The sequence below is a fragment of the Nomascus leucogenys genome, chromosome 12, assembly GCF_006542625.1.
Source record: "Nomascus leucogenys isolate Asia chromosome 12, Asia_NLE_v1, whole genome shotgun sequence".
NCBI lineage: Eukaryota > Metazoa > Chordata > Mammalia > Primates > Hylobatidae > Nomascus > Nomascus leucogenys.
In genome coordinates this window covers 9712227-9736080 of record NC_044392.1, presented here as the reverse complement: position 1 = coordinate 9736080, position 23854 = coordinate 9712227, and the positions used below count along the sequence as shown (strand labels likewise).

Sequence of the window (23854 nt, the reverse complement as noted above, 5' to 3'; positions counted from 1 at the left end):
CTCCAGTTATCACCGACTACAGCTGATCTAGTATTGAATATGATCTTTTTGTCAGACAAAAAGCAAACCCTTTAAAAACCCCTTCCAGAACCCAAAATATCTCTTGCCAAAAGCTGTGAGAGCAGTAAAGAGCTCCTCCTATGCTGCTTACTATATCCTCTTAAACTGTTTATGAACTAGACAGTATCTAGGACACTGTGAGAATCAAGTGGAGGCACCTAGGTTTGTGTTGTTAGGACAAGGCACAACTGTTCTCAAATCATTGGAATGGAAGAAGGCATATCTTAAGGCTCTTCTGCATTATGAAGACTCATTCTGCCAATGGAGGTCAAGCTAGCAAGGAAATGATTATGCTTGGTTTAAAGAAATGGGTGAAAAGATAATGACATTTCAATGGGCAGGAACTTTCAACTCATAGCTTTAGTGGGGCAGAAGTCAGGCCTCAACTACCTCCTACCTTCAAATAATCTTTACTTGCTTCTCTGAAGAACAAGCAAAACTCTCAAGTATCTTTGAGAAGTCAGGGCCTCGGACTCACAATTCAATATTTCTGACTAGTTCCTTTTCCCAGCAGTGCGAGGTTGCCCCAAGTGGCAGAACAATGCTTTAATGACTGGATCAATCCAGAATGGGGCACTTGCTCAACTTTAGCAGTGGCCTCCCCAACTACAGGGCTTGCTCTTGGAATCTTTTCAGAAGCTGAGACTGACGAACAGTGCCAGAGAAGAGCAGCATCACATCCTAGGGCCATCTCTACAGTGTTGTGCAGCCAGCCCTAACTGGAAAAAAGTACATTCGCTTTAGTAGCAAGAGTGAACTGCTGCCTCCTTCAGAAAGGGTGGGTTTTGGAGAGTAGGCGTTTTAAAGGACTTTAGGAAGTGCCAGCCAATTTGGAGCCTGGGAAAACTTCGTGTCTACAGAGGATTAAAAATGCTATCTTAGAATTTCAGGCCAGCTTTCAGCAATCTCAACCTTTCAAAGGCCAGGCAGCAGCTGTCCCGAATACGATGCCAATCAATGCCTTGAACACCTACAAAGAACTAAATCCAAGCAACAAGAAGCTGTTTCAGCTAGACACACTTTAAAAGCAGATGGATCATAGCATTTCGAGTCTGGCTAAGATGGAATAAGGAGCTGTATGACACCCCGAGAGACCCAGAAGCACTGAGGAATTTGGAGGAACTGACAGAATGTGACCCTTCTCTCCAGCCAGTGTTATTCAGCAGGCAGCCCATAGAAAACAAGGAGTTAGCACAATGAGAGCGAGCAAGGCCTGATTTCATCACAGAGCTCACTATCTTGTTTTAAAGGGGGCTTCTGATAGACAAAAGGAGAAAACAATTTCAACAAGGAAAGCAGGTGTATGATACTCTGTTCTGAAGGAAGATAAATGGCCTGAGTTCTTGTTGTTGTGACTTCTGAGAGAGGAGGGAAGGACCCCCAAGAGGAGGAATTGAGCCTGTGGGCACAAACCTGCAATGTTTCAAAGCCGATGCGTAGCTGGGGACGACCGTGGCAGCCTGCCGCTGTAAACATCCGACTGAAAGCTCCTCTGAACACCTTACAGCTTCCAGTCAAGGATGTTTACAGTAGCAAAGACTGCCCAGAAAGAACGGAGACGCAGTGAGGCACACCCTACTCTAGCAAGGAGGTGACAGAGGGCTTGCTAATCCAAAGGCCCTCATGCAGGGTCAGAATTACAAATGTTCATTAGGATGCCCATTTCTCCTAGACTTTCTCTGACTGGTTATTAATACAGGCTGGAATGGGGAGAATGGTTGTCACTGAATGACTACTTCTAAGGATAATATACTATGAAACAATTCATTAAAAATAAAGTTTTATATAACAAAGCAAGCAGAACAAGGCAGAGCTTTGCTCCTGTGAGATTCTGCCACTATTTCCTAAGTGGCACCTAGTGAATCATGCAATCTACAAGCTTAAAACAATGAGCCCTAAAGGACAGAGGTCTATTACAATCACAATTAAGAGCTATATGCACCCAAGGTGCTGAAAAAACAACTAGTGTGACCTTTGGAGAGGGGCAGGCAGAAGAGAGGGGAAGGCAGACATTCATATTCTTTCTTGTGATTGCTTGGAAAACAGCTCAAGTGGTGGTTCTCAAATCTGGTTGCACATTAAAAGCATCCAGGGAGTTTTAAAAGGTACTGATGCCTGGGCTCCATCATGAGATTCTGATTCAGCTGATGTGGGTTAGAGCCTGGGTGCTGATATTTTTAAAACCCCAACAGGTGATTCTAGTGTGCAGTCAGGGCACTATATAAAGATATAAAGGAAGAGAAAACATAGTCCATTCACTCCAAATACCACTGTGTACACAGAGAAGCTGTTTCTTAAAAATCTAAAATCTATAACTTTCTGGGAATATTCTCCTATCCCAGATGAAGAGCTCTGATAGACTTCCTAAGATAACTTGAAATGAGCTTAACTTTTACCATTTGTAACTAAAGTCTTTCATTTTCATTTTGTCTATTTTCACTGAAATACCACTTCAGAGGCACTGAGTTAAAAGTATCCAGAAATGAGTAACAGAAGGAGATGTTAAGAATGAATCTGGTCTAGAAACGAGGAGCAAAAGGAATAGCAAATGACTTGTGCTGAGAGAGGAGAAGGAGCGTATCTGACACCAGTATGCAAAGCGCTCTTCAGTCAGCAGCAACCGCAATGCCTTCACAGCTCACCTGACGCTTTGGAGGTTTCAGTTCATCTCTTGGAACAATATCGATGAGAAAATCAAACTGATCAAATTTTGTAATTGCCATGGCGATATCATTTCTCTGTAACAAAGAAAAGTGATGTGAAAAATTAGCCTGGGGAGAAACTAGTTCACTTGGCTTTATACCCTCCAAGTAAGGTAAGACGACTTTTAAGCCAAACTAAACACCTATGGGCAAGTCTACAGCTGAAATAAGCACAGCCAAACTCGTATACTTTAAATGATCAGACCTGGTGGACAACCATCAACAAAAAAGAAAGAGATACATGTAACTCGCACTGTAAAATGGGATATCTGAGCCTCCAACCACTGCTACTCCCGCTTGATCCTCTCCCTGCAATTTTCAAATTACAAACCTAGTAATCTCAATTGGTAGGTTTCTGGTCATTCTGTGGGTTAGCAAAATTAGGTTTATAATCTTTTTAAGGCCCTAAATAATATTTTCTCTTTGGTTCACAAGTAGTTATAATCTGTTTTGGATTTCTTAGGTAAAATCCTAATTCAATAATTTTTTGCAACATTTTCAAGTCACTGGATCTATATACACTAAGTTCTCACAAGCTATGATTTTTATTTGGGAATTCTAAATTACAATACTTAAACCATGGGTTTACCATTGCAGTTTTGAATTCCCAAATAAAAACCATAGCTTGTGAGAATTCTGATATTCATAGTTTGTGCTATGAACAGCAGCAGGAGAGGTCAGAGAACACAGGAGTCAGAGGGCTAATGATACTGAAACCAAGACCTGCTCTAATCGGGGTTTCTCTCCAAGTGTGATACTTCTTTTCTTTGAATAATAAAATTAAAAGATTTTTACTAAAACCCAACATAGTATGTATAGTTAAGATTTGTGTTACTTTATTAAAGATTTAAAGCAAAAGGAAAAACAATATGAAAAAACACAACTCTAGTGAATGATATGCATGTTAAAGTATTTGGGCAAAGTAAACTTTACAATGCACTTAAAAACAGATTACTTGAAGGATGGATAGAGGGATAAATAGATATGGGAATAAAATAAGCATAGTAAAATGTTTATGGTAGAATCTAGAATGTAAGTATACAGGTATTCACTGTAAACTTTGCTTATGTTTGAAATTTTTCATAATAAAATGCTGGGGAAAATGTTAACACACTAACAGAAATCCTTAGCAAACTCTATATACCACACCTTAAAAGGTGACTCATCAGACAAAACAGGAAGGGATGGAAATTTTTTTTTCTTTCCCTTGTATCTGTGATGGCCCCAAGCCTCTGAAATGCAAAACTCTAGTCCACCCTTCTTGCCAACCACCAGCTTGACAATAAACCCTCCCAACTGAAGCAGGGCCCATCTTAAGACTGCCAGAACTCATTTAAGATGACTACAATATAGCGTCGTATTTTTTGATGTCATCTACTCAATCTATCTAAATGGCTCATTTATTGATGGAATAAAAGGGGAAAAAGAAAAATAATAAACATCTCCAGCATATAACAAAATGTTCTAGAGTATTTTGGAAACATAGATATACTTAAGTTGGTCTTCCTAAAATTTTTATTTTGCTTTTTAAATTCCCTGAGGCAGGAGGATCGCTTGAGCCAGGAGTTTCAAGACCAGCTCTGGGCAACATAGTAAGGCCTCATCTCTACAACAACAACAACAACAACAATTTTAAGCCAGATATGGTGGCACGCACCTGTAGTCTCAGCTACTTGGGAGGCTGAGGTGGGAGGATCACTTGAGCCCAGGAGGTCGAGGCTGCAGTGAGCTGTGATTGCGCCACTGCACTCTAGCCTAGGCCACAGAGTGAGAGACCCTGTCTCAAAAAATAAAAAAGGAATATAGAAAGTTCCTTCTAGCCCTTTCCAGTCAATATCCTTCCCCCACACTCCCCTAAATCTGGGCAACCACAACTCTGATTTCTATCACTATAGGTGGTAATAATGCATTGTATCATGCACTATGTAATTTTTTCCCTCTGGTTCCTTTTGTTAACATAGTATCTTTGAGATTTATCCATGTTGTATGGAGCAATGGTTTGTTTCTTTTTATTGCTGAGGAGGAATCCATTTCATCAATACCTCAGAATTTGTTTATATATTCCTATACTGATGGACACTTGAGTTGTTTCCAGTTTTGGGATAGTATAAACAAGGTTGTTAAGAGCATTTTTATATAAGAATGGCTATAGTTCTTTTGGGTACAGTACCTAGGAGTGAAATGGCTGGGTTACAGAGTAGGGGGATATGTTTATCAGAAAATGTCAAATATTTTTTCAAAGTGACTGTACCACTTTAGATTCTGACCAGCAATATATGAGTTTCAGACACTCCACTTCCTCACCAACTGCGGTATTGTCAGTCTTTTTTATTTTAGGTATTCTAGTGGGTGTAAAACAGTATCTCACTGCGGTTTTGTATTTCCCCGATGACTAATGATGTTGCACATCTTCTCATGGGTTTATTGGGCATTTGTTTATCTTTTTTTTCTGAAGGTCTATCCAAGTGTTTTGCCTATTTTATTTTCTAATCTGAACTGATCTTTAAGGGAGCTTTAACTGGATCTCTCTGGATCCACAGACTAACTTCAAGGCAACCTAAATTTTGTGACTTCAACATGCGTATCATTTATTGGAGCTCAGTATTTTTTGCTTTTTTTGCTTTAAAACTTTCATATAGTAATGTACACAAATCCTAACTTTATGCCACATTGACAAGCTGTACTAGAATGCAGGCTTCCCACAAATAAGGATTTTTGTCTGTTTTGTGTATTGTTAATCCCCAGAGCCTAGAAAAGTGCCTGGTACATTGTGGGTGTTCAGTAAGTATTTTTAGAATAAATGAATAAACACATGCATTTTCTACTTTGTAGGTAAAGGGAAACAAGAAGAGAAAATAATTTACTTTCTTGGCTTCATTGTTAAAATACTGCCACTGTTTTATACTTGTTACACTCTTCTTGTATCTGGGAAATCTTTCCTCTAAGAGCCAGGGCTTGGCTATAGGGTGAGGGTTTCTAGAGTCAATGACCAAGGGCTCTGCATACAGTATGAATGTGGATTTGCTAGGTAACAATTAAAATTAAAAAAAAAAAAATAGAAGAAGAAGAAGAAGAAAAGGACTCCCAGGAAGGCCTACAAGGAACAAAAAGCCTAATGAAGCTAGTGAAACTGATGATACTTCCTGGAATCTCTCAAGGCTCCCAACCAGAAAAATGTTTACGCTTGGAAACAGGTAAATACTCTATCACTTGAGCCTCTGTTTATAGTGAGGGCTCACCAAAGGAAAAGAGTTCAGTCACTAACCTGTGAAAACCGGGAGAGAATTGATTAAGATTTTTGGTGGAGAAACACAATCACCATGGCTAGAAGGTATGTCTGCCTCCCAACAGTGGAGATGCCAATTACATGTCAGCTTGATAGAAGCCTAAAGGAGAACAATCTTTGGTCCAAAGCCACGCAGGAGAACAGGCAAAGGCTGTTGCTTACCACAGTTTTCCTAATCTAAGTCTGCAATAATACCTGTAGAGTCCGGCGCTTGTTATCTTCTGTGTGAATCCAGGCTCGAAGAGTCAACTCTGTGATAAAAATCTGGGCTGCCTTGGCAAAGAGTACAGGCGCTTCTGCACTGATCATCTGTAACAGACACAGGCCCTCCTTGTCAATCACCAGCAAGTCATTCAAACCAGTCTGTCTCTTGCCTCATTGCTTGGCATGGGACTATGGGGCAAGGGTCAAAAAATGAGGTGGTATGCTCAAGAGATTCCAAGGTAAAATAAATCCATGAGTGGGAACAAAGCAGGTAACAGGGAGAAAGAATACTTATCTAGCACATACTATGTGCCAAACCTTGTGCAAGGTGCTTTCTTACTCTTATAATAGCCTTTCAAAGAAACTAGGGTTCAAGAGAGATGAAGTGACTTGCCCACAGCCATAGAGCTGTAAGTGGCAGGGTTTAGGTTCTAATCCAAGGAGAAACAATATGAGGAAGGAGAATGAGCTTGAAAGCCAATGGATTTGGATAAAATTGCAGGCTTCCCATCCTTTTGGGCTTTTTCACGTACTGAAAAAGAGGATAACCTTCCAGTTTTATTGTGGCAATCAAATGAGATAATATATGTACCCAGCCCAGGGCTTGGCACATAGGAAGTGCTCAAGCCATATAAACTTCCTTGATGTGTCTGATTTCAAAGTTGAAGCTCTTGGTCAAACAAGGTTCTAAACCTTTGGTGAGGTAGTCTTGTGTAGGATACAGCCACAGAAAGAGCTCTAGAGTTAAAGCAGCAGCAGATGGGAAATGGGATCTTGGTCCTATCACTCTGGGTGAGTCACTTAACCTCTTTGTGTCTATTTCCATTATCTGTAAAATGGAACTGATAATTCTTAAATCTCACAGGGCTACTGTGAGGAAGAAAGGAGCTAATAAAAGGGAAAATTACTATCAATTGTTAGCTTTCTGTGAAAATACAAAAGACCATTAATTTTGAGTGGTAAAGAGACAGAGTTCCTCTTTCTCTGAGATCTGTAATGGAGATGGACTCCTAGGAATACAGAAATGGCCAAGCCCACACAAACCCTCTCACAAGTATTATTCATGTAAAAGAAACTCACAGATCAAAAGGTTAGAGCAGGTAGAATATCATTATCAAAAATTTCTTAAGAGTTCAGATCAACAAACTATGTAAGATGCTAAGATGATGGCACTGTCCTGTTGATTTGATGATACATGTATATACTACACTGTGAAAGGAACTGTGAGATATCAGCTGGGCATGGTGGCTCATACCTAATCCTAGCACTTTGGGAGGCTGAGGCTGGAGGACTGCTTGAGCCCAGGAGTTCGTGACTAGCCTGGGCAACACGGTGAGATCCTGTCCCCTGCTCCAAAAGACATTAAAAATTAAGCCAGACATGATGGCACGTGCCTGCAATCCCAGCTACTTGGGAGGCTGAGGTGGGAAGATCACTTGAGCCTGGGAGGTAAAGGCTACAGTGAGCCGTGATTATGCCATTGCCCTCCAGCCTGGGTGACAGAGTGAGACCCTGCCTCAAAAAGAAAGAAAAGGCCAGATGCGGTGGCTCACACCTATAATCCCAGCACTTTGGGAGGCAGAGGCAGGCATATCACCTGAGGTCGGGAGTTCAAGACCAGCGTGGCCAACATGGTGAAACCCTGTCTCTACAAAAAATGCAAAAATTAGCTGGGTGTGGTGGCGGGAGCCTGTAATCCTAGCTACTCGGGAGTCTGAGGCATGGGAATTGCCTGAACCTCGGAGGCAGAGGTTGCAGTGAGTCAAGCTCGCACCACTGCACTCCAGCCTGGGTAACAGAGTAAAACTCACAAACAAAAAAAAAACCAACATCAACTATTTTTTCAACATCTAAAAAATTTTCAGGATGATCCATATAGTAACCAAAACTGCTCAATTTTGGCTCACTTAACAATTTTGCACAGGAACCAAATGACAAAGCAACAGACAGTAATTTTTGTGTGTTCTTGTTTAATTAAACTTTGAGCTCTGGAGAAATGAGCAATAACCTACCCATCAATTAGCTTCAATAAGAAATAATAAAAATGAATGTGAATTCACCTTCACATCTTCATCCAGTTTCATAATCTTCTTAATACGAGCCAGTGGGAGTTCCTGTACTCGGAAGTCTTTCTGAAATGAACAACAAGAGATGCATAAATGGTGGGGACAATCAACAGTGTGGCAAAGCATGACAGGCAGTAGGAAACACTCTGGCTTAGTCCCTCTCTTCAGGAAGCATATGTTGGGAGAAGAGGTACAGATGAAATGGAGAAAATACAAGCTCCAGAGCAAAATTCTTCTTTACTTAACATATGCAGGTCTTCAAAGAATTAATGAGCTTTAGAAAAAGCTTGGGATGGCCTCTAACAGTGCCCTCATGAAACGTAGCCCCAAGCAATATCTGTTTTTTTTTTTCGTCAGCACAACATAGAGGGACATTATGAGCGCCTTCTCTTTTTTCCAAGTCAGTTTACCAGTCTGCAATATGCAGATTAAAATGAGATTTCTGTCTCAGGGGTATTCCTCTAAACTGCCAGTTCCTTCTTCCATTCAGTGACCAAACTGTTAACAGCAACGCCGGAGCACTTGACCACAGTGACCCACGGTTCTTTACAACTGATAGTGGCCATTTCTGACATTTGCACTAACCTGACAACAGAAACTGGAGAGGAGAGCTCCTTTCTCATCACAGTAGCAATGGCCTTGTCTCCAAAATTTGTTTCAAGTGGGGGTAGAGGAGTATAGAAAAAGGATGAGGGTGAATTTATCAGCTGCCTTTTAGGAACAGCTGTGTTATTTTTTTCTTAACAAACAAGCCTGAAGTGGGGGAGGACCATACAACTTCACTGTGGATATAATTTAGGAAAGGGCTTTTATAATCAGCACTACTCAATAATTTGAGATTTAAGCCCTTTTTTGTTTTATTTTGAAACTACTGGTATTTAAACGCATGCCCAATGATGGATGCAATTCTAGGAAAAAAATCAATTTTGAGTTTCAGAGCTGCAATGAAGAGAAAGGTGCAAAGCCAGATATTAGCTAAAATCAGCAAAATCTCTACTGGGACTAGGTGTCAAATGATTGATTCTGTAAGTGGTCTGAAATGTGACTCACTAAACCTAATATGCTCACTTGGGAATTTGCATCATCACATTATGGAAGGAGCAGCTATTATTTCAGATTTGATGTAATTAACAAGCATAAGTGAACTTTCTTTTGCAAGACCAACAGAAAATCTCAAATATATGTCAAAAAAACGTATTTTGGAAAAACATCAACAGTCTTCTCAGAACCTATTTTATGATTACAGAAAGAAAAAATCTATTAGGATAAAATGTACACCAAGACATCTAATTTTTCCATGCAAACCCAACAAGCTGCTTGGCTACCACTCTGTTCTACAAACTTCAAACACCAATTTTTCATCTTTTCCTTTTCCAAATTAGGTATCAACATTTTCCATGAAGCCTCTACTAAAACTAACCCTGGAGTAACAGAGACTTAGAAGTTCAGTTTATTAAAATCTCAACAAAAGGAAACGGTAGCGCAGATTCATTCTATTCTTGTTTTTCCCCTTGCTCTTTCACTTACTGATTCAAGCAACTCAACTAATAGTAAATGTATGATACCTACTACTACGCAAAAAATACACATGTAGGCCAGGCATGGTGGCTCATACCTGTAATCCCAGCACTCTGGGAGGCTGAGATGGGAGAATCGCTTGAGGCCAGGAGTTTGAGACCAGCCGTCAACAAAGTGAGACCCCATCACTCTTTAAAAAAGAAAGAAAAAAAATACCCATCTACTCCTACCTTTGAAGAGCTTGTGGTCTGTCAGAGACAGTCACATAAAAACATTATAATCCCCTATCCAATACTGGAGGGGAGGGATCCCCTGCAGGGACACAAAGAAGGACACATTGCTAGGGACAGCTAACAATGTGGGGCTGGAGGGAGAGTGAGGGATTGGGAAATGTTCCACAAAGGGGATGAACATCTGAATTGTGTCTAAGGGATGTTGGGAATTTGCCTGTTGAAAAAGTATGAGAATGTTATTCAGACAGAACAACAAAGAGAGAGATACAAAAAATCACAGCCTATTTAAGTTTTAGATCTATTACCTGAGTACAGAGGAGAGAAGCAGGAAAGAGGATACTGGGTTGGGGCCAGATCCTAAAGAGATTATTTTTTAAAGTTTAATTCCAGAAATCAACTACTGGTCTTCCTTCTTATGTGGCATATCACAGATGATGACACTACACAGAAATGCCAAAGAGAATGCTAGGGATGATCATTCCTTTGGAAAGCCTCCCAGGCTAATACATACAGCACAAGATGATCATAGATTTAGCTCTCTTGCAAGTGTGCTCTTGTTTGGCTTGGCTTTAAATGTAATTTGTACAAGAATGTTCCATGATTACTTAACTAAAGCCCAAAGTTGATAAAAAAGACCTCTTTCCCCAAATTGAAAGAGTAAAATTTTACTCCTTCAATTTCTATTCTTTAATCAAACGCAACAAAAGTCAAGGATCAAGAGATCATTCCCGCCTTGCAGAGATATAAAATGAAGCAGAAATTTATAATAAGCTCTGCTTTAATCCCCTTCCCAAAGCTTTTCTTTGTGACAAACTATTTTTTCATGTTCCTGAAACCTTGAGATCTCAAGGAGCAGTGTGTAAAAGTGGATCTTGAGGTGTGTGTATGGTTCATCCCTGTTGACAATCACTCAGTTTTCTATAATCCTATCCTAGCTTTCTAGTTACATGTAAGGATTTACCATAAGCTTGTTGGAAAGGGGAGGCCCTCTACAATCAGTAGATTGAGGCCCAGGAAACTTGGATTCATGCTCCCCACTTCACTAGCTACCATGTAACTGAAGTGAGTAACATTTAACTCCTTAACTCCTTCTCCTGATACTGATTCAACTGGAAGAACAGCTGACACATACTCCCCGCCCCCCCAACTTTTGGGAGTTCTATCAGTAAGGCAGAAGAGCAGATTATCTCTCAGAACATTCTCATGCTCCTGACCACTACCAAAGAACTACGTTAAAAATGCTTCCATCTGAAACTGCTGCATTTCAAGACAAATTCAAATCTGAATTCACTCAATGAGAGTTTGGAGACAAAGAAAAGTCAACAGATCTTGGGCTGCACTAAAGAACGTCCAGAGTTTCAAATAATAAAGAGAAACCTTTTCCAGGCCTACCCAGTCAGGCACTCTGGCAAGTCCAAATTCTCAACCCTTTGAAATCAATGATTCTCAATCTTGGGGCTGCAGGTTAGAATCATCTGAAAAGCTTTTGAAAAACAAGATGCCTGAGCTCTCTCCTGGAGACCAACTGAATCAGGAACTCTAGGACAGTGGTCCCCAACCTCAGGAACCAGTTTTGTGCAAGACAATTTTTCCAGAGATGGGCAGGGTGGGCATTAGATTCTCATAAGGAGTGTGCTACCTAGATCCCTCACATGCGCAGTTCACGATAGGGTTCACATTCCTATGAGAATCTAATGCCGCTGCTGATCTGACAGGAGGTGGAGCTCAGGCAGTAATGCCTGCTCACTGGCTGCTCATCTCCTGCTGTGCAGCCCGGTTCCTAGGTTCCTAACAGGCCATGGACCCATACTGGTCTGTGGCCCAGGGATTGGGGACCCCTGCTCTAGTGGGTAGAGTACTGGCATCATGTTTTTTGAAAACTCCCCTTGTGACTATGATCCAAGTGAGAGTTAAGGACTACTGCTTTACGGCCCTGCTACTCAAAGTAAGGTCCTTGGACCAGCAATGGTATCACCTGGGAACTCAAAAGAAAACACAGAATCCCAGATTCTGTTCCCAACCTACCACATCAGCATCAATATTTTAAGAAGATCCTCCCTCATGTGGTTCATACAGACAATAAAGTTTGAGAAGCACTGCTCTACAGGAAGGGCTCACACAGCGCAGGACCTGTTTTGTAACAGTCCACCAACCTTCACCACCAAGTTCTTGTTTAAACAGTTATCTGATTTGATTGTAATGTTAGAAATGTCATCACCCAATCAGGAGGCACTGAGGAATGAAAAGATGAAACTGCCAATTAAAAGAAAGTGCCCTAGGCACTCAATTACAGTTAAGTGAAGGCTGAATGGGATGTAAAGAGTAAGTAGAGAATTAGATTTTTCTTTTAGAAATTCAGCATCGTTGCCCACCCGCCCCCAACTCACCTCCATAAAGACAAAGTTAGCTTTCTCTTTCCTATTTTCAAAGAGGCCCAGTGGGGCAAAACTCAACACGAAGAAGTCTGTTATTTACTATTCCCAGAGCTCTGCTGTGCGGGAATATAGTATTTTACACAATCACTCTGGTGCACAATCATCTTGGTATGGTTTTTAACTCATTTCAATCCCAGCTGAACACCACCTGGATTTATAGACAATTACAGAGCTTTTAAGAGTATGAGAACAAGCTAAAATGAAAGATAAATTGCTTTTACGGGACTCAGACCAAAAGGACCTGAGGCCAGTGTTTCCAACACATCATGAAATATATCATCTAGCAAACTTCAATTACTTCTTTTTGAAACAATTTGTGTCCCAGTCTGCGATCACACCTTATGAATATTCTCATAAGTTTTACTTATGATTGGGTAGTTTAAACATAAGGAATTTTTTTTTTTTTATCTGTTAGATATTTTGAGGTGTCAACCTAACAGGCTCTGACATCTGAGGAAGTCTGGTTTTAAGTACTGTTGAGTTCTGGAAAGGGACAGATTAAATGCTAAAATGTTTGGTCATGTTACACAGGCAGCAGCGCAGTCAGAGAAGCAGATGCCATCACATGTTGTACTCCTGAGAAAAGGGGAAAATAAGAGTCATACAAAGGGAAAAAAATTACCCTGACTTTACTGGATTGCATTCTTACTCAAACATGGAACTGATGTTGCTTTGCACTAAACCTGAAGTGGACTCTAATTCGTTCAAATATTTATTGTGCACCTACTATATGCCAGACATTGTTCTAAGCACCTGATACAAAAGACATAGCATGGCAGAGGTCTAGGAGTCCCCTTCAAAAGTATATAGGAGGAGAATTTTAATTAGTCACCAATACAAGAAGGATTAAAGACAACTTCCTCTTTACTTTTCTTTCTCTTCACCCACAAAACTTGAACCAAAACTGAATCCCTCAAAGTAATTCTCTTTTAACTTCTGATAGACTAAAAGTCTAGGGACTAAAATTTGGTCAACATCATGATCAGCTTTGTTGGCAATCAAACTTGTAAACCAAGTAGGTTACAAATCAAAGCCCAGGGTCTTGAAGAGGTATTTGCACACTCATGTAACACAGCAACACTATTCACAATAGCCAAGAGGTGGAACCAACCCAAATGTCCATTAACAGATGAACAGATAAACAAAATGTAGTATATACACACAACAGGGTATGATTCTGCCTTAAAAAAAAAAGGATAGGCCAGACATGATGGTTCATGTCTGTAATCCCAGTGCTTTGGAGGGCCAAGGCAGGAGGATTGCTTGAGGCCAGGAATTTTGAGACCAGCCTGGGCAACACAGTGAGACCTCCATCTCTACATAAGATTTTTTTTTTTTAAATTAGCCAGGTGTGGTGGTGCACTAAAACTAGAGTCCTAGCTACTTAGGGGACTGAGGAGGAAGGGTCCCTTGAGCCCAAGAGTTGAAGGCTACAGTGAGCTATAATCCTGCCACTGCACTCCAGCAATGAACAACAGAGTGAGACCTTGTCTCTTTAAAAAAGAAAAAACAAAGGCCAGGCATGGTGGCTCACACCTATAATCCCAGCACTTTGGGAGGTGGAGGTGGGAGGACTGCTTGAGCCCAGAAGTTTGAGACCAGCCAGGGTAACATGGTGGGACCCTGCCTCTACAGAAAAATACAAAAATTAGCTGGGTTTGGTGGCATGCACCTGTAGTCTCAGCTACTCAGGAGGCTGAGGCGGGAGGATCGCTTGAGCCTGAGAGGTCGAGGCTGCAGTGAGCCACAATTGTACCACTACACTCCAGCCTGGATGACAGAGTGAGACCCTGTCTCCAAAAAGGAGAAAAAAAAGAAAAAAGATAAAAAAGGAAGGACATCCTGTCACATGCTTCAACAGACATGCTAAGTGAAATAAGATAAGACAAAAAGACGAATACAGATGTTGTTCTACTTACAATGAGGTTACATCCTGATAAAGCTATTGTAAGTTGAAAAGATCCGAAGTTGAAAATGCATTTACTACACCTAGCCTATCAAATGTCATAGCTTAGCCTCGCCCACCTTAAATGTGCTCAGAACACTTACATTAGCCTAAAGTTGGGCAAAATAATATAACACAAACCCTATTTTGTAGTAAAGTGTTGAGTATCTCGATTGAAAGCAAAAAACAGAATGGTTGAATGGGTACTCAAAGCACAACTGCTACTGAATGCACATCGTTTTCTAACCCCTGTAAAGTGGAAAAAACATTAAGTTGAATCATCGTAAGTAGGGGACTGTACGATATGATCCCACTTCTATGAGGTTATCAAAAATAGTCAAATTCATAGAAAGCAGAATGGTGGTTGTTTAGTGAGTGCACAGTTTCAGTACTGCAATATGAAACAATTCTCAAGATAAGTTTCATAACAATGTGATTATACTTAATACTTCTGAACTGTACATTTAAAAATGGATAAGGGGTGAAATTTTATGTGTTTTTTTACTACAACTAAAAAAAAAAAAAGAAATCAAAGTCCAACAAAACAGAAAAGTTAAGTGCTGAGCTTAAACCTCCAGAGTTTATCTGGCCACTTCCCTGATCCTGGATTTATGCCTCTCGGCTCAAGCTGCGGCACAGACTTGCTCGATTGGCCTAGTCCCACCACACCCCAGGAGAGCATTTATTTTACACCAAGCTGACTCCAGCACCAAAAGCTGATAAGCTTAATCATGAGATTATCCCCCTAAAATATGAACAAAACACCCCACTTTTGACTTTATTATTTCATTTATTCCTCCCTTCTCTTTTATATCTGAGACAGTTTAGATAACTACTACCTTAGACTGCAGAAGAGGAACAATGACTTTTCAGTGGAAATCCACTCTGAACCCAGGCCAGTCTGAGAAAGGCTAAGCCAAGTTCAACTGCTGAAAACTCTTCATATAAACAAACATGACCTAGAGGTATATCCAAAACATGAATTACTTTTTATCCCTGAAGTCAGTGGGCATTTATCATAATAAGTTATTTTATTTCATTAATGACTTGTTTATTAGCCTGTCTCATCAGAATCTATGTTCCATGAGTGCAGTGATCCTGTCTGTCTGGCTCATTACTGTATCCACAGTATCTAGCATAGCCTTAGTTGGTACATAATAAGTATTTGTTGAGTGAATGAATAAACTGACACTGTAACGTCAGAAGTTAAAGGTCACTAACCCTAAGCAATTGCAACATTAATTCTACATCAGGAAGGAATCCAGTGTCCGCTCTGCCAGGATGCTAGTATTTCCAGGACAGGAATGACACAGCCAACACAGGGAGCTCCTTTAGTATGTGCTAAAATGACACCTTAATGAACATTCTTCATTAAGGACATGACAACTGTATTACAAAAATATTCCAACTCTAACCTGCCTCACCTTCCACTACCACTCTCATACCACATACTTACTCCTTCCCTCAACCTCCGCTAAACACACAGTAACCTCCAGGTACTCTGAATGTCTTGATGTTCCCCTAACTATAAGGCCCTCCCCTCTGGGCCTCCATGTCTTTATGCATGCCCTTGTCTTTGCCCTCTCATCCTTCACATCTGGTGAATGCTTACTCATATTTTAAGACTCAACAAAAATGTTCCCTTTACTTAAACCCTTCCATAACTCAACCAGAAAGAAACAAGCACTATGTCCTCTGTGCTCCTTGACTTTTACTGCTTCAGGACTCATCACTGTGCCTGATTCAGTAAGTATTTAATAAATACCTACTGACTAAATTATTCTGGTTGTAATTACTAGATTGTAAGCTCCTCACAGGCCGAGGTTATATTTAATTATTCTGAGTCAGTAGTTCTCAGTAGGGGATGATTTTTGCCCATGGGGACATTTGCCAGTGTCTGGAGACATTTTTTGGTTGTCACAACTCGGGGAGGGGTGCTACTGGCATCTAGTGAGTAGAGGCTAGGGGTGCTGCTAAACATGCTGTTATGCATAAGATGGCCCCTCACAACAAAGAATTATCTGGCCCAAAATGCCAATAATGCAGCTGTTGAGAAACTGCGATCAAAGTATATCTTTTTAACACCTGGAAAGAGTTCCTGGATCACAATAAATTCATTGTTGAATAATTTGCCCAATAGTTTTTACCAAGTTCTAGAAATGTGGTAGGGCCAGTAAATCAGGCCTAAAAATTGAGCTACAGCTACTGAAGGAAGATGAGATCTCCGTTTTTCTGTAAGTCCTAAAAGATATGCCCCACATTAAACTACCTCCAAGTCAAAGTATTTACCACATGCCTATGGAAGACCACTGAGATATAAAAGACACCCTTGAAGTTACCTCACAGAAGGCAAATTATGTTTTCATTTTCCTACCCACAGGTCAGGGATGAACTATGCCTCTGTGAATGTGCTTGAAATTAAAAATGTTTTAGTCTGAGTTTTGGTTAATTTCCCAGAGCTCTTTATACTCTTTAAAAGTTTCTAATAAAAGTTTCTCATTCTTCCTCACCACTGTTAAATTCCGGATTTCTTCCATGACCCGAGGCCAGAACGACTGTAGGCTTTGCTGGGCATCACTGCTGCTAGTACCACCAAATCCTCCTTCTGTGGACATCTCGACAACTGAAAATAAACACATACATAAGACACATTAGAAACAATAAAGTCAGACTTTCTGTCCAGATTAGGCATTTGTATATTTGTGGATGTTTTTATGAATCTATTCAATTTTTCAGTTTGATAAGGTATATAATTACGCTAAAAAAATTTTAACATGGACTTACATCTTAAAAACATTGGTAGGAAAGTTTTTCCTTCTATCTAGCTTATACCATAGAGACTACTGAAGAGCTCCAACTAGAATATCAAAAGTTGCTAGAAATGTAAGCTGAAATCCTAATGTTAATCAAGGACTTTTAACTTCTTATATGGGTGTGGGGTGAGGAAAAGTACTTTGTTGCCCTAGTCCAGCCCATAACTTTCAATGCCATTCTTTCCAAAGTTTTTTCAAGTTCTCTGTGGCTTCTCATACTCCACGCCACAGCCTTCAGCAAATTTTTATATTAAAAGTCCCCAGTGATTAGTACTGTACAGAAATGTAAACCCAGAGTCTTAAAAGATAAAAGCCAAGCTGGGCACAATGGCGCATGCCTGTGGTTCCAGCTACTCAGGAAGGTGAGCCAGTAGGATCACTTGGGCCCAAGAGTTCAAGACGGCCTAGGCAACATAGCAAGCCTCTGTCTCTTAAAAAAAAAAGAGAGAGAGCGCGCTAAGTTTCTTCTTTTGTTTTAGGCACTGTGGTCCTGTTTCTCTGAGGCTCCTGATGATGATTATTCCTTCTAATATCAGGCAAATCTGCCTTCAAAGGACAGGAGGCCAATAACTGCGTAGGTAACATGAAGCCTCTGAAATGAAACTACTTGCCAGTTCTTTCCTAACCTGAACCATGTTATTAAACACAAAGCCTAACACAGCACACTGGCAACTGGAAGCCTTAAAGACAGTTAAAAAAACAAAGGAGAGGCCGGGTGCGGTGGCTCACGCCTGTAATCCAAAGACTTTGGGAAGCTGAGGCAGGTGGATCACCTGAGGTCAAGAGTTCGAGACCAGCCTGGGCAACATGGTGAAACCCCATCTCTACTAAAAATACAAAAATTAGCCAGGCGTGGTGGCAGACGCTTGTAATCCCAGTTACTCAGGAGGCAGAGGCAGGAGAATCGCTTGAACCCAGGAGGCAGAGGTTGCAGTGAGCCAAGATCACGCCATTGCACTCCAGCCTGGGCAACAGAGCAAGACTCCATTGCAAAAAAAAAAAAAAAAAAAAGTAGAATTAAAATTAGGATAGAGAAAGAGGGCTAGAACCTGCAATTTAGTCAACTGCTTTGTGACAAAGAAGGGAAGATGAATAAGGAAACTCATGTCAGTTATAACTGTAGATAACACAGGTTGAGCATCCCTTATCTGAAATTCTGAAATGCCTGGGACCAGAAATGTTTGGGATTGTGACTTTTTTTTTTGAGACAGAGTTTCACTCTTGTTGCCCAGACTGGAGTGCAGTGGCGTGATCTCAGCTCACTGCAACCTCCGCCTCCCAGGTTCATGTGATTCTCCTGTCTCAGCCTCCTGGGTAGCTGGGATTACAGGCATCTGCCACCACGCCTGACTAATTGTTTGTATTTTTAGTAGAGCTGGGGTTTTGCCATGTTGGCCAGGCTGTCTCAAACTCCTGACCTCAGATGATCCACCCGCCTCGTCCTCCCAAAGTGCTGGGATTACAGGCATGAGCCACCGCGCCCAGCCCTTTTTTTTTTTTTTTTTTTTTTTTGGAATAAGTTTGCATTATACTTACTGCTTGAGCATCCCAAATCTGAAAATCCAAAATCCAAAATGAGCATTTCCTTTGAGCGTCATGTCAGGGCTCAAAAAGTTTTGGATTTCAGACTTTCAGATTAAGGATATTCAACCTGTATTGTAATGTCTTAAGCGCTTATGTGGCAAATATTTAAATGCAAGAACAGTTTAATTAAACACAAAGAATGGAGAAATTTAGTGCTCTCCTAAGAATCTCTATTCTGAGGAATTATTTGAAAAGGTTTAACATGCCAGTGACATGATGCTGGCAGAGAGCTATGTGAGCCATTAGGAACTAATTCTGAGGGGCTGAAAGCAAAGCACCAAAGCCAGTTGTCACATGACCAGACTTGTTACTTTCCAGGCTCCATGTGGATACATACTGGGCAGAACACTCTATCACAGCAGAATGGAATGAAAGCTGACAACTCTAGGTTTAGCCTGTGGGGATGTCCAGTTCACTCTTAAATGTTTACAGGTCTCTAATTTTTTTCTTTTTTTTCCTTCCCTTTTCCTTCTAAAGGAAATGATGAGGGGAAAGAAATGGAAGGAAAACAAGAATACAAGCTTCAAAGCAGATTTCATTCTGGTGTAATGACATTAGTGGGTGATGATGTAATGGGAATAGGTTTGGAGCCAACTTCTTGTGGTGGAGGCCTATAAACAGCTGAACAGAAATTCTAGTACCTGGGATACAATATGATCTTGGAGTTTCTGAAGAGAGTTAAGGGGAAGTGTTCAATCACAGTTGAAAATGACTAGATAAAATCTTAAGTCCTAAATAACCAAGTAAGACCCCTGCATTTTCATTTATCACCACATACACATGGCCTATATGCTACTCTCTTAGACGTACTGAGAATAACAACAACAACAAAAAAATTAAGGTAATCTAGAGAAGTTTAGTTATTTATCAGTATTAATAGTTTTCTACAAGGTACTCATGAAAATGAAGACAGTGACTCAATGTAACCTTTTCAAATGGGGCAAACAAAAATATCTTTCTGGAAATAATAATAATTATCAAAAAACTTTAAAAGAATCTAACCTTTTATTGCATGGGTCCCTGGACAGGCCTCATTCTGGCACAACTTGCCATGCAAACTGCTAAGGTCAAAGGAGAAAGATGCACAATTGCCAGGACAGTATCTCTGTATACTTGCTAATGGATGGGTAGGTTTAGTTGGAGTACAAAGATCTGTACGATTTACAAGTCTGGTAACAAATTCTGGCTGTCCTCTGATATCCCCCCAAAACATTACAAAGGTACACAATTCAAAAAGCATGTCCAGAACCATCTGTGCAGTCTGCTTTTAAACGTTGAACTGTCCCAACTACAGATGCGCAGGCATGATCAGCTCCCAAACATCTGTGTAGTCAACAGATCATGAATCTTTGGCTGGCTCAGAGCCACATACTGTAGCAGTGGAAGTCAGGTACAAAACAGAAGTTATCAAATTTTTTTGGAACTGAAAATGTATTAAAGGTTAAGTTTTAAAATTGAGAAGCCCATCTACATTAGGAAATCCAAAATAGGTAAAGCAAAAAATACAAGTCAATAATATCCTTTACATTTTACTGCATCATAGAAGTTCAGGACTGGAAAAAAAAAAAAAAGACACAAGGAGACACTCAAGTCCACCTCTTTGTAAGATGCTCTCAGCTTTTCTTCAACCTCTGCCCAACCCCGGGTGATTCTACCGTAAGTGGTCAACTGGCTTACCTTTGAAGGCCCCCCACTCCAGTTCTGGGAAACTGGCTTACTGGTAAGACATTCTTTCCCATCTTTGGACAGCTCTAACTGTTCTTCTTTACATTAGGTTTTAGAGTTATGGCCTTTATGATTTTTCCATCCAGCAAACTCTTTTTATAAATTCCTGACTTCAAAAGACAAAGGTAATCTTCTTTTGAAGGACACAAGATCTTCTCACCAGGAAAAAAGAGAAAAAGGTTTGAAGCATGTTTTCTAACACCTTTGCAGATATTATTAGTAATGTCTCTTAGAAAAACATAAATTGTTAATGTAAATTCCTGGAGAAAGTGAGTACTTTTATTCAAAAGGCTTTTCCTAAAGCAGATCCATTCTTTGCAGGGAGCTTTAAAAACACCCAACAATTATTATTATATATATAAAGCAGGCCGGGCACGGTGGTTCACGTCTGTAATCCCAGCACTTTGGGAGGTCAAGGCGAGTGGATCACCTGAGGTCAGGAGTTCGAGACCAGCCTGGCCAACATGGTGAAACCCCATCTCTACTAAAAATACAAAAATTAGCTGGCTGTGGTGGCACATGCCTGTAGTCCCAGCTACTTGGGAACCAAGGAGATGGAGGTTGCAAACCCAGGAGGTGGAGGTTGCAGTGAGCTGAGGTCACGCCACTGCACTCCAGCCTGGGTGACAGAGCAAGGCTCCGTCTCAAAATAAATAAATAAATAAATAAATAAATAAATAAATAAATAAAGCAACCTTAGTTAATCACCACCTCTTATTTTAATGCATGAATTGCAAATAAATTGATTTTGCTACAGAAGTAGTCCATTTACAACATCTACAAGCCCATGGAAAATATTCTGGGTTCACCTTCTAGGATAATAAGGGAAAGAATGTATTTAAAAGTAAGAGGAGGCTGGGTGCTGTGGCTTACCTCTGTAATCCCAACAACTCTGGAGGTTGAGACAGCAGAATCACTTCAGGCCAGTAGTTTGAGATCAGCCTTGGCAACACCATGAGACTCTGTCTCTAAAAAAAGGATTTTTTTAGGCCAGGAGCTGTGGCTCACACCTGTAATCCCAACACTTTGGGAGGCTGAGGTGGAGGATCACTTGAGGTCAGGAGTTCAAGACCAGCCTGGCTAATATAGTGAAACCCCGTTTCTACTAAAAACACAAAATAAATTAGCCGGGCATGGTGGCACATGCTTATAATCCCAGCTACTTAGGAGGCTGAGGCAACAGGATCACTTGAACCTCGGAAGCGGAGGTTGCGGTGAGCCAAGATAATGCCACTGCACAACAGCCTGGGTGAGAGTGAGACTCCATCTCAAAAAGAAGAATAAAAAAAATATTTTTTAATAGGCATTGTGGCACACACCTATAAGTCTTAGCTACTCAGGAGGCTGAGGCAGAAGGATCTCCTGGGCCCAGGAGTTTGAGGCTACAGTGAGCTATGATCACACCACTGCATTCCAGCCTGGGCAACAGAGGGAGACCCTGCCTCAAAAAAATTATAATAATAAAAAATAAAAGAAAGAAGAGACTCATTCCAGGATCCTCTTCATTCCATGTTAAACTACTCTCTCTCTCTCTCTCTCTTTTTTTTCTTGAAGCCAGGATTTCGCTCTGTTGCCCAGGCTGGAGTGCAGTGGTGTGATCTTGGCTCACTGCAGCCTCTACCTCCTGGGCTCAAGCAATCCTTCTACCACAGCCTCCCAAGTAGCTGGGACTACAGGCACTCAACTGAATTACTATCTCTCCATGAAGTATTCTCTACCGCTTTCTGGAACTGGTCCCTCCCTTGGGAGCTTTAAGGAGGCCCGATCTGCACCTCTCTTTCTGTCCTCACCACATCACCTTGTACAATCACTGTATTTGATACCTTGTATGACGTACACATCAATGTGTATGTCTTATTTTCCCTCCTGCTATACAAGCTCCTTGAGGGATCTACATGATTCATCTCTCTGGATCCCTCACAGTATCTAGCACACAGTCTGATAACTAATTACCCCTAAGTGGAGGGGTAAGACTGATGCTGGGATATGGCCTTTCAGGAAAAAAAAAGGGGGGGGGGAGGAATCTTGGAAAGCTTGGCCCTGAAATACTTATTGGAATTGCCTAACCAAAGGAAATGGTTACACAAGCTATTCCAGAAGCTTAGACTAAAGTCCGAAGCTCCGGGACTTTAAAGTAAGACTGCAATCAGAAATCTACCTGAAACTGATTTACTGAAGTGGATTTAAAATAAAAGGGGATGACAGAAAGGACACACACACACAAACATCTAAGACAGCCCTGGAAGCTACAAGGCAGACTTAAAGGCTGGATATGTGGGTGCATACCATTCTCAAGTGTAAATCTTTTCAAAGTCAGAACCTCTTCAGAAAAGTGACCAGGATAGATTAGCAAAGTCTGAAATACCAATGACAATGGGTAAGTAGGAGGAGGATAAATACCTCTGCCTGGCCATCCATTAGCAAGAAGATAAGGGGAAAAACATGCAGAAGTGAGATGATTTAATCAGACCACTAATGAGTGGGCAATCTAGCTGTTACTCTTATATCCAGTTACTCTTCATCACTCCTAAAGAAAAAAATGAAACTTCAGAAGTTTTCAAAACATCCCAAAATCAGAGTGTTCCTCTTTTAAAATTGTCTTGGAAATCTTTCAAGCTCTTGCTCTCAACCAGGTACCATGCCTGCCAAATCTTCCCTTAGTGATATGCCTGGGCATGGAACAACAGGATGTATCAAGATTATCAACCTCATAAATAAAAAAATCTAAGGTTTTATTGCAATATGACCTGGTTTCTGAAACTCAGGACCTTTAGACTTCAGTTCAGCTCTCTATTCCTTAGCATGTACTTCATTCTCTATACCAAACTCTTTTACAGTATGCCTAAATCCACAATACAGCTCTTTGAGGTGACTAAAACCAAATAGATGTTGTTGGGAGATAATACTTAAAAACCTAACATCACAACAACTGTCCAAGGGAAAAAGACCACAGGAAGCTCCGCTAAAATGAAACCCAATTCCTGACCAATGCTGTTTCCAATTAAAGCAAAGTAAGTCCTCCCTTAATGTCTTCGATAGGCTCTTGGAAACTGCAACTTAAGCCAAACATATAACAAAACCAATTTTACCAAAGGCTAATTGACATAAATAAGAGTTAGTTCCTATTCCATATTTGTGGTCACAAAAACATCACCAAACTTCTAAATAAAGATCAAGACACTTCTAATATTAAACACTGAAATAAGTATGAGCTATACATACATTGAAGAAAGATTAAGAAAAATAAAGGCCGGGGCCAGGTGCGGTGGCTCATGCCTGTAAA

At 40.6% G+C, this 23854-nt stretch overlaps 1 protein-coding gene across 10 annotated transcripts in view; it reads right to left on the bottom strand.

Moving 5' to 3' along the window:
• NFYC (nuclear transcription factor Y subunit gamma) overlaps positions 1-23854 on the bottom strand; it is a 78669-nt gene that overhangs the window by 15653 nt on the left and 39162 nt on the right. For 5 of the 10 annotated variants that reach the window (XM_030823570.1, XM_030823576.1, XM_030823577.1 and 2 more), the window contains exons 2-5: positions 16960-17072; positions 8313-8384; positions 6244-6357; positions 2703-2798 (exon numbers count right to left, since the gene is read on the bottom strand). In XM_030823570.1, coding sequence (XP_030679430.1) covers positions 2703-2798; positions 6244-6357; positions 8313-8384; positions 16960-17064 — 387 coding nt within the window. In that variant the 5' untranslated portion in view covers positions 17065-17072. Of the gene's footprint in view, positions 1-2702; positions 2799-6243; positions 6358-8312; positions 8385-16959; positions 17073-19848; positions 20292-20523; positions 20724-21444; positions 21478-23854 lie in introns of those variants that run through there. The other 5 variants (XM_030823572.1, XM_030823568.1, XM_030823575.1 and 2 more) reach the window with 5 other exon arrangements.